This window comes from Bradysia coprophila, chromosome X, assembly GCF_014529535.1.
Source record: "Bradysia coprophila strain Holo2 chromosome X, BU_Bcop_v1, whole genome shotgun sequence".
Taxonomy (NCBI): Eukaryota; Metazoa; Arthropoda; class Insecta; order Diptera; family Sciaridae; genus Bradysia; species Bradysia coprophila.
In genome coordinates, this window is record NC_050737.1 from 1,381,055 (window position 1) to 1,391,298 (window position 10,244).

The following is a 10,244-nucleotide window of genomic DNA, read 5'->3' on the forward strand; positions in this document are numbered from 1 at the left end:
TTATTTTATCTACGCGCACCATTTTCCACCATAACGAACTTTTGTGTCTTCAGAATCGAAAGAAATTATGGAGACTGGCTGCAAAAATCCTGAAAATATGTTTATGTTCACGGAAGGGAAATGTCGCACGAAATGTACTCTAACGAACAAACGAAATATATTTTCTCAATGAAATTACTATACCAATCAGATAGCATCATTTCGCTAGACGTATGTAGATATCCTAACCACCAGTTGATTGTAACCACTGCCAAATCAGCTCTTTGCTATATTAATACATAATTTTCCCGCAATTTTTCCAAATAAACATGGCTGGTCTATCGATTTTTCTGTACCAACTTATGACGATATTTGGATTGTTTAGGTCATGCGTTGTTGAGACGCAACATATTTGGTGATTGAAAATTGTCGAAGGAACATTCACTTTTTCCATAAAAGTGTAGAATTGTAAATTTCCTTTATTCAGTTGTGGTTATATTTCCGTGATTTTTGTGAGGTAATATTGTCATTCGGCCGACACGTTTCGATTAATTGTAAAGGGAGATATCGTTCGTTTTATCGAAATTGCTTTTGTAAATAAGAAAAAATTGTGCAAAATTTAATCGGAAATTTTTCTTCCATACGGAACATATTGGAGTAACCCATTTTATTTACGTGATGCACTATTGCGTTTTTGCTTTGTCGTTTGATTTTGTCCATGAGTCATAATATGAGTCAGTTCTTTAGAACACCCGTTAAGTGTTATTTTGACCACTAAATAAGCCATTTGTGAGGGTAAATTTTTAAGGCCAATATTGACAAATGTTGACCTCGACCCGATACGTAAACTATAGTCACAATATGCCACCATTCATTAATAAAAAATGAATTGATTGACTCAGAAGAACCATTAATGGAGTTAACAGTTGATTCAGTGTGGAACGTGGTACTTTAACGACTTGAAGCCAGTTACCATTCACAGTCTAGACATTTCATTTTATTTCGGTCATTCTGGGAAGGGTCAAAGATTTTTCAAAACAGATTTGTTACCAGATGTGTTGTGTAACGAAAAACCAGCGAGCTTATTTCTCACTTCTGTTTTTCGTTAATTTTTTGCAAATAGTAATTGGATGCAAAAGCTGAACAGCTTTCATTATTTTCAGTTCTCGCTCGACGATACTAACTCGTAATGAATATGTTTTAGAAATGATTTGAATAAAATTCTAAAAATGGAGGACATTCTTCAGCAAATCATTAAAGATGCTACGGGAACGAAATTTAATCATTTGAGAAACGGAGCCCAAAATGCTCTTGGTAAGGAATCTGCTGTTATGGCTCACTTGACCATCAAATTTTATTGAATAAACTTTTCATTACAAATTAAAGATAAATTGCATCGTCAACATGGCATGCACAGGGACAGAGATCCATCGTACGAATTACGATCGGTCTCGTTATTCGCAATGCAACTGGCATTGGAAACTCGACGACCGAAATTTGTAACGATGGCCTTGAATGGGATGCACGTAAGACTGCGAAAGAATTTTCGGGTTATTGTTAAACATAACTCACCCATCCGTCGATTTTCAGCGAATCATCAAGGACGAACGTTTCTATATCGGACTCGAGCCGGAAGATGATTCGGTATGGTTGCCAGCCCAGCTTTTGCGAGCAACCTCAAGTGTTTCATCGCAAAACGGATCTTCTTTCAATGAAGAAACATTGGTGAACGTCTTGCGCCTATTCCTGGCAATGGCTTGCACGCCCACATGCACATTGAACGGGAGATTACTGATCGAAATTCTGTCACGATGCGGTAGGGATTAGTTGCTATTTGTAAAATTCTTTTTAGCTAATCGATCCATTGTTCAGGTGAATGTTGGGAGAATGGAGCCCGGGCTATAAAAGCGGCGAGTCTGGCAGCAGCGAGTCAATGTTTACGAACATTTTGTTCATTCCTTCAAGACGAGGCCGATGAAATCTTGAAATCAACAACGCCAGGACTTATGAATGCTGCACAAGCAACAGCTGTGTACAACGAAGTGATTCCTGTTATGCAATGGCTATGTAGTCGTCTTATAGAACCGAGGTAATCGCAAAGATGCTGTGATTCTATGTGAGAATCGACATAACATTATTTTCTGATTGTAGAATTTCCAGTCCCAAAAAGAACGACACCGGCGGCTCATTATTCCTGACCGAATGTATTCTTTCGTTAGCTTCAACCCTTCCTCGAAATGTGCAAACGAATCCACACTTTACCGCATTTTTGTGGCAGAAATTTTGTCCTACACTGGCTGCTGCATTAGGTTCACCTAATCGCGTCACTTTGGACAAAAAGTTCACCTATATGTACGGAACTTTGCCAAGCAACTAATATTTGATCATTATGACCAATGTTCTGTACATCGTTTTGCAGGGACGCACTTCACATAATTGAAAATGAGACTCGTGGATTTTTCACAGGACCCGGTCTCGATGCACCACAGGCGCGTTGTGTATACTTAACTGCAATCGAATTGGTGCGCATAGCTGGCGCACAAGCATCATTACGACCAATGTTAGAAGCACTGTTTCACCGGATGATTTTATTACCATCGCCTCAAAACCGAACCGAGCCATTGCGATGTGTAAAAGAGATTTTTAAGTAATTCAATCTGCCTGCGATTCGAATGTAATTATTATTATCTATAAATGGTATTTCTCCCAAACTACAGGAGTCCAGCCAGGCTTGTCGATTTGACTGTTATTTTGTTTGTCGACAAAAATCAGGGTCAAAGCTGCAGTGACGACATGGCTTTATTTAGATTGATAATTGATGCTATGGAAGAATGTGCATTATCTGGCCAGACCTGTGAAAGTGCACTGCACACAAGTGTGGAATGTATTGTCGCTCTTCTAGCAAGCTTACAGACACTGTGCACCGGCGATTTGGATAACAATATTATCAGCGAAAACACGGTTAAGATCCTAAACGGTCGTTACAGTAAATTAAGAGAGGTGGACTACACCGGACCATTGACCTACCAGTCAATGGCACGATTACCAGCCGCTTACAGAGACGCTGTTGCCGAGTTACGTCAGCATGGATTTGAAACATCTTCTGGTTCGGAAAGCGATCTGGAACAAATTGATCCGGAAATTGTGTCAAATGGCTCAGGCGATACCGAGGGCCCGGAAGACGAACTACCATCATCGGATGATGTTTCTGCGAAGAATGAATCGAATTGGCCGTATTCATACTTGGAAGCGCCGGCGCCAGTTCGTACTGATGGTGACTTTGATAGGCATCATGCCAGGGAATTTAGCAAGTCGTTGGCTAAAGACTTGGTACCGAAACTGTTACGGTTGAAAAGTTCGGTTGAAGTGGACGAAGCTTTGCAAGAGTTTGCCTCGTCGGTTTGTCAAGAAAACAGTTTGAGCTATTCCGATTTTGAATATAACTTGACTGCCATGAATGCCGATGGAATTTATTTGGCCACGTGTTCAGCTCTTTTGCTGAGCATTCAATTGATGAAGTCAGGTCATTATGACCAAGAGATGGTAATTTTCATATGGACTTTAAACGAAAGATATCTTCATCACTTCCAATAAATTTCAGGAACCAGTTTTCATTCCTCTATCGGAACAACAGTTTGTCACCTCAGTTCAAAATACTGGGGTCCTAGTGTACTTGTCGACGTTCTGGTTATGTGAGTTGTACCAGTGCATCTTAGCATCCAATCCGTTGGCCAGTTTGCAACGAGAAGACGTCAAGGACACACATTGTGCATTGATCGATTTACTACAAGACGCCGGCGGATTTGGAGCAACTCAAATGCTTTCTGACTGGCAACATTTACAGTCGATTACTGCGCTACAACCAGAAATCAATGAACGGAAGGAGGCTGCGAGAAAGTTATCTCGTCGATTGCTCACATGTTGTTGGGACTCTATGGTGGCCGTGTTGAGTGCTGGACTAGGTCAAGAGGCACAATCAACCAAAAACCGTTTGGTCGCACTATCACAGAAAACATTGAAAATCAAAAGACGCTATCATCACGGCGGTGAGGCTCTGTTTGCTTTAAGTTTGGATGGACTTCATGCGGTGAGTATTGTTGAAGGTTTATTTACCTACTTGTCTTTATACTGTGATTCTGAACCACAGGCAGCCACGTTGAGCAACTCATTGAGCCTACAACATTTGGCTGGAAAAATTCTAAATCTTCTTGCGGGCAACGTTTGTCAGACTGTAGGACCCAGAATCACAGCTAGCCAAGCGCTTTCCATGGATGTGGTCTTAAGTGGAGGACTGGAACTTGGTTCATACAGTTCGGAATGTTGGTTGCCTGTATTTACTGTGTGTCGGCACGTAACACAGCTGGAACATGAACTGTTCAGCTTGCAAAATACTATTGGAACTAGCAGCAATGGTTCGAGAGACTACGAGACTGGCGAAAAAACAGCGGTTGTGGCAGCGGGAACTGGAAGTGATAAGTTGAATCTGACATCGTGTCCGATTGATGACGACGAGACTTGGTAAATATTTTTGTATACGAACACTCAAGATCTGAGATTTGACAATGCCTTCGGTTTTAGTGTCGATGTGTACAGTTTCTTGCAAGCGCCGCATCAAAACCCAACGACAAATGTGGCATCAATTCTGAAACACTACACCGTATCCAATGAAACATCATCACTTCTGAGTCAGTCCGATTCAGCCAAAATTCTATCGTCGTTATCGCATCAAGCCGATAATCTCTTCTCCGACTCAGCGGATCGATTGAGCTTACCGCCACTCTGTCAGTTCATCAAGAGTTTATGCCGTGCATCCAGAGAGCAACTGTACAGAAGTTCGAGTTTGAAACGAGGATCGAAAGTTTGGTGGCCCACTCGATCCAGAAAACAAAAGAACGATTCGCTTCCGCTATCACTCTTATTGCATCGTGTTGGTGATGTGACGTTACGCGTATTTCGTAGCTCTAGACCGCTACTTCATATATTTAAAATGTGGGCTATAGCTGGGCCCCATTTGATGGATGTAAGTTACGATAGTATTGTTAGGGGGACACAGTCAATGATTTTGTTTTATTGCAGGCGGCTTGTCATCGCGATCGAACCATATCAAAACGGGCTATAGAATACATTCAAGATATCATTACGGCTTTGCTGGTGGAACAATCGGAGCTTCCACATTTTCACTTTAATGAGGCGCTGTTGAAACCGTTCGAAAATTTACTTAGCATGGAAACGTGCGATATAGATGTTCAGGTATGACGTCAAAACCAATGAATTTAAGAAGACAATTTTAAACAACAAAAAATTGCAGGATCAAATAGTGGCATGCTTGTACGAAATTGTCGAAGCTCATCGTACCGAAATTCGTTCCGGCTGGCGTCCACTGTTTGGCACCTTAAGGAATGCCCGCAATCGACCATTAAACATTGCCAACATTACCGACATATTTCGAGTGTTTCTGGATAGTGACAATACGTTGGTGTTCGCCAATGCTGGACTGGACTGTATATTGTGTCTCCTGTCCTACTTGGAAATATCGGGTGGGAATGGTAATGCTGGTCATTCGGGCAATGCAGATGATGACAATTCATTCCGTCCGGCTGAGTTTCTTCACGACACATTAAAGTTTCTCGAACGATGTGCATCGATACTGGCGTTCATGTACAATATGCCCAAATGTCCGAACTTCCATTCGGCCTATAAGATCAAGGGCATTTCGTACACCCATGTCATCGATGCAAATATTCCCAATTCAATGGAAAATTTCACTTACTTCGGAAACGATTATCTGCAGAACAAGAATGAACAGCACATGATTTCGTACCGGTCACTGCACATTGACAAAGAATCAATTACGAAAATTGACGATCTGGACAAAACCAGCGGAGTGCTGAAGGTGTGGTTCTTACTGTTGGATGGCCTGACGAATTCCTTGATTGTTTGTCCGTCGCTGCATCAGGCTCCGATTCTTCAAACCATTCTCAAATTGTTCAAAAATCTGTCCAACAGTCCAGGAATCGATTTCGGATTCTATTGCATCAATCATCTGTTGATACCAATGATACAAGACTGGTTGCGCTACGTGAATAAAACTCACAACAACTGGCATCCCATTGAGAAAAATTTCAAGCATTGTTGCGGAATGACCACCGATTTAGTGGTAGAATTTATTGAAAAATCTCGCAAGAAATTCAGTAAAACCAATGGCAACAATGTCAAGGCCAAAGTAACATCGGTTCAACGACCAGTTGATAATCTCAAATTTGCTCAAATTAGAATTCAAAAGGTGGACACATCATCCAGTGACGACAGTAACATTGTCGAGACACCAACGAAAATTCCAGCCGCCGCAACGCTGGCTCTGAAGCAATTGCTACTAGTATTAATTGAATGTTCAGCTCAAACCCAAGAGACAATAGCCCGTGTTGGTGTTTCTTGCCTCAAGCATGTGATACTGTCGACCGGACGGTTGTTTAACGAAAATCAGTGGATGATCGCATGTTCAGCCATACATCGAGCGTCAACCGTGACTATAGCACCACTGAGACAACTATCTTTCGCTTTCCATGAGAAATCGAATAGCTTTTACGGCGATTGTGCCAATGTAAAGGTGGCCGCAAGAAAAGACTGCACAATTGATGAGCTCAATCGAATTAATGGACTGGCGCAACAGGTCTTTCTAATGGATGGTCAGAGAGATCAACGTGATATGAAAAGTAATGGACAATCCGATACGAAGGTGATCGCCGACGATCGCAGTTATTCGTTCTTGCTGTATCCGCTGACCAGCAGTTTCGGTCAAAATTTAGATAATTTTGTTATTCGCATTCCATATCGTAGTGTCGTCGTCGGTCTGTTAGCCAATCAAATGCTTCTGCAGGTTGTGGCCAAACTTTTACTGGGAAATCTGAAATGTGTGCCACGCGAAGTCCACTCATGCATTTCAGATAATTATTCGTCGGAAAATACGGAACAAATCGAGCTGGGATTTCGATCAAAGGAGATACTGCTACGGTGTGCCAAGCAGTATTTGACCAGTTCCATTGAGTTCGATTCGAGACCAGGACTGAAATTTTTAATGCAAAAAGTTGCCAACATTGATTTTGCCGCCAATCTTTATAAGCAAATGACCTCGTCCTGGATGATCTATTATGTGGCCATGGTGGATTCATATTTGAATGACATTGATAACTACAATTTAACAACGGACGATCTGACATATATCCTAGAGTCCTGTTCAAGACTGAACACGTCGACCGTCAAGAAAAAAGAGAATTTCGTTCGGTATCTATTCTCGCTACAAGACGCTTGGAATCTAGTCTGCGAAGTGTTTTTGAATTATTCCAACGGACACAATACCGAAAACGGTCCCTGGAACGGAACCGATGAAATTTTGGATAATAGAAACGTGGAAAATGAAAACAACGAACAGCAGTCCAGTGACGAGTCACATCCAAATCAGGAAGAAAATATTTCAATGTCAACACTGGTCTATTGCAACCAGCGAACAAATCCGTTCGATTCGTTGCGACTGAATAAGACCGATTCGATGTTGGAATCGAAAACGATCTCACCGGAAATCGAACAGCAACGAGCGACCAGCATATACAAGGATTTGAATTACAAACGGTCTGCATTGGCTCAGTTAGTGGTGGCGTCTATTGAGTTATTAAGATCGCTGCCCGAAAGTCAAGCAGACAACTTAAGACTGCTAATGACACCGACAATACGCGAAGCTTTTCGTTTGGTTCAATGCAATGAAACTAATGTTAACAAATTGTAATTTGTGTATCCGCAAAGATTTTGTTTCCGTTACTGTTTTCCCCATAACATTTTGTTTTCTAAATGCATTTTCTTGCCCATAGTTACGAACTTCCCATTTCCCATTGAACAGAAACGTGATCCGCATTACATAAAATAACCCAAAAGAAAAATTGAAACACAATTGATATTACAAATTGAAATATTTATATAAACAAAAAAAAGCTTCGTTCTCAATATGATATACCTATCCGCTATGTATTTTCCAGTTGAATTGAATTGAAACAACCAACATAAAAAATTGAAATCTTAAAGGAAAATGAAAATCTGCTTAATGAATTATACCAATAAATTATTGTGCATCAGAGAAATCGCACGAAACATGAAAAACAAAACATGATAAGAAGAACTATAAACAATTATTTTTGAAATATAAATTTGCTAAAAATTATTTTCAAGTATATTTTGAGTGAATTTTTGTAAATTTTATTTTTTGAAAATAAAAAATATAAATAATGTTGGCGACTGAAAATTAAAAAGAAAAGAGAAAAAAACATCGTACCGACTATATTTATTGTCACGAATGGCGTTATTGTGGATTCGAATAATTTTTACATGTGTGGATCGTATTTCCTGACGAAATTACATTGTAAGGGAATTGAAAGTAAATTAGACTAAATAAATGCGACGATCGGAAAAAAGTACCAGGTTCCGGTCAATTCCTTATAATTCCATCAATTTCTCGTATTTCCATCAATTACAATTATTTACCGGATACTCCGGCAATTCCTTTAAGGGTGTGTAGTCAATCACCCGAGTCGCTTACCCTCGTACAATCAATTACAAAACTCGGAATAAAAATAGTCCACGTTTTCGTCTTGGATCAAAAAAATTCACACGAAAACTTGGCTTTCTAATTTTTATATCGTACGTAAGAGTTACTTAGGGGTTAGGAGTTACTTGTTGTCGCCGAGTGATAAATGCCTCTTTAGGCACTGTACAGATGTGTAGATTATCACCAAGTTGCATAGAACGTTTTTCTCAAAAAGCCAACGGAAGTTTTACTTGTCGTCACTGAGTTGAGAAGTCGTTTATATAAAAACAGATTTAAAAAAAAAAACGAAAAATAGAGTTTTCGCGTATTTATTGATCTGGGATCAACAAAATTCACACGAAAACTCTACTTTTCGTCTTTTTATTCCGAGCTATGTAATGGATTCTATATGCTGAGGGTCAAAAGAAGTGCATGAAATATTTGACGTATCTAGCATGTAAATGACTATTGTACTCGTCATCAACCGTAATGATAATCTTCCTTAACAACCCACTTATCAATACTGTACCAGTTTCGCTGCGCCACTCTTCGAGACCCTTTCAACAACGAACTTTTTTCTGTGCCAGTGGTAAGTTGAGCGACAGACCTATACTGCTATCTATGATGTACTAGGAGCGAAACTAGCAGGACTTTTACCTTCAAGCCGTGTGCACGTGCTCCACTCAACTTTCCTTGACCTGGACTGATCTGGCAACCGAACGTTCCATAATTCAAGTTTTCTTTTCGTCAATACATAACTCGACGGGAAAATGACAAACTCAACGAAAAATGAACTTTAAATGAGCTCTGATTTAATCAAACATCAAACCCATCGACCTTCCAACAAGGTAACTATAAAAGTTTCTAGAATTTTACAATCTCTGCATATTCGACAAAACGTTTGGTGATTTTTGTGAAGTTCTAGAAACTACATTATGGTGTGCGTAAGCTTTTAATGAAGACATTACATTACTTCTTAGAGCGAGTGGGGATGTAATATATCTAGAATCTAGACCTGGGTAAAGATTTTTTATGACAGTTAACCTTTCTGAAGAGGCTGATAAAATTAACGATTATCCTCTTATATAGCAAAATGTAGATTGTAACAAATGAAGTAAAAGATTTTGTTTCAAATTAGTATTGACCAGTGTGTTGTTTTAAACAAAAGAAGAGAGAGATGTGATGATTATATCGCGATACGTTTGCCGTTTTTAAAAGGTCGATTGCCTACAGGGTAAAATGGATATAAATGGATCTGGTCTAGATGTTAGACACAAATTTTATCTCAGGGTAAAAAATTATCTTTGGGGTTCCTTTTGAAATTAAATTTTACAAAAGTTGTTATATTACTCTGTTCCAGTAGATAGACAGAGAAATATATCAAAGTCTTATTATTGGATGACACCTTGGATATGGTTTCTTCTCTTTGTAGCTTGACTTCTAAATTCCGCTGTTCTATGACCCGTCCCATCCTGTACTTCGTGCAGTTCCTAGCGTATATTGCAGAGTTGATTGAAACAAAACATTTTTATTTTTCAATATGCAAACCTTATTATTTAATACGAAAACTAACAGTAAAGCATTTCAATTTTAATTTTTTTTTTTTGGTAAAATCACTTTTCTTGTATAGCAATAAATGTCGACACGTTGACCAGGATTTTCTTTTTTTAATTATTCCTTTGATTTTGTTATT

General features: G+C 39.4%; 1 protein-coding gene across 1 annotated transcript; it reads left to right on the forward strand.

Annotated features, from left to right (window-relative positions):
- Positions 1-381: 381 nt before the first annotated feature.
- Positions 382-8,188, forward strand: LOC119081609 (brefeldin A-inhibited guanine nucleotide-exchange protein 3). Its single transcript, XM_037190655.1, has 13 exons — positions 382-496; positions 1,143-1,293; positions 1,366-1,505; positions 1,570-1,795; positions 1,852-2,068; positions 2,131-2,331; positions 2,399-2,626; positions 2,697-3,522; positions 3,581-4,066; positions 4,127-4,497; positions 4,558-4,999; positions 5,056-5,229; positions 5,288-8,188. The coding sequence occupies exons 2-13, from the start codon at positions 1,209-1,211 to the stop codon at positions 7,757-7,759; spliced, it is 5,868 nt and encodes a 1,955-aa protein (XP_037046550.1). The 5' UTR covers positions 382-496; positions 1,143-1,208; the 3' UTR covers positions 7,760-8,188.
- Positions 8,189-10,244: the final 2,056 nt, after the last annotated feature.

Coding starts and splice junctions, on each gene's coding strand:
- LOC119081609 (XM_037190655.1), top strand. CDS start 1,209: ATGGAGGACATTCTTCAGCAAATCATTAAAGATGCTACGGGAACGAAA. Junction 2,627..2,696: donor TGTGTAAAAGAGATTTTTAA/GTAATTCAATCT, acceptor CCCAAACTACAG/GAGTCCAGCCAGGCTTGTCG. Junction 4,498..4,557: donor ATTGATGACGACGAGACTTG/GTAAATATTTTT, acceptor CTTCGGTTTTAG/TGTCGATGTGTACAGTTTCT.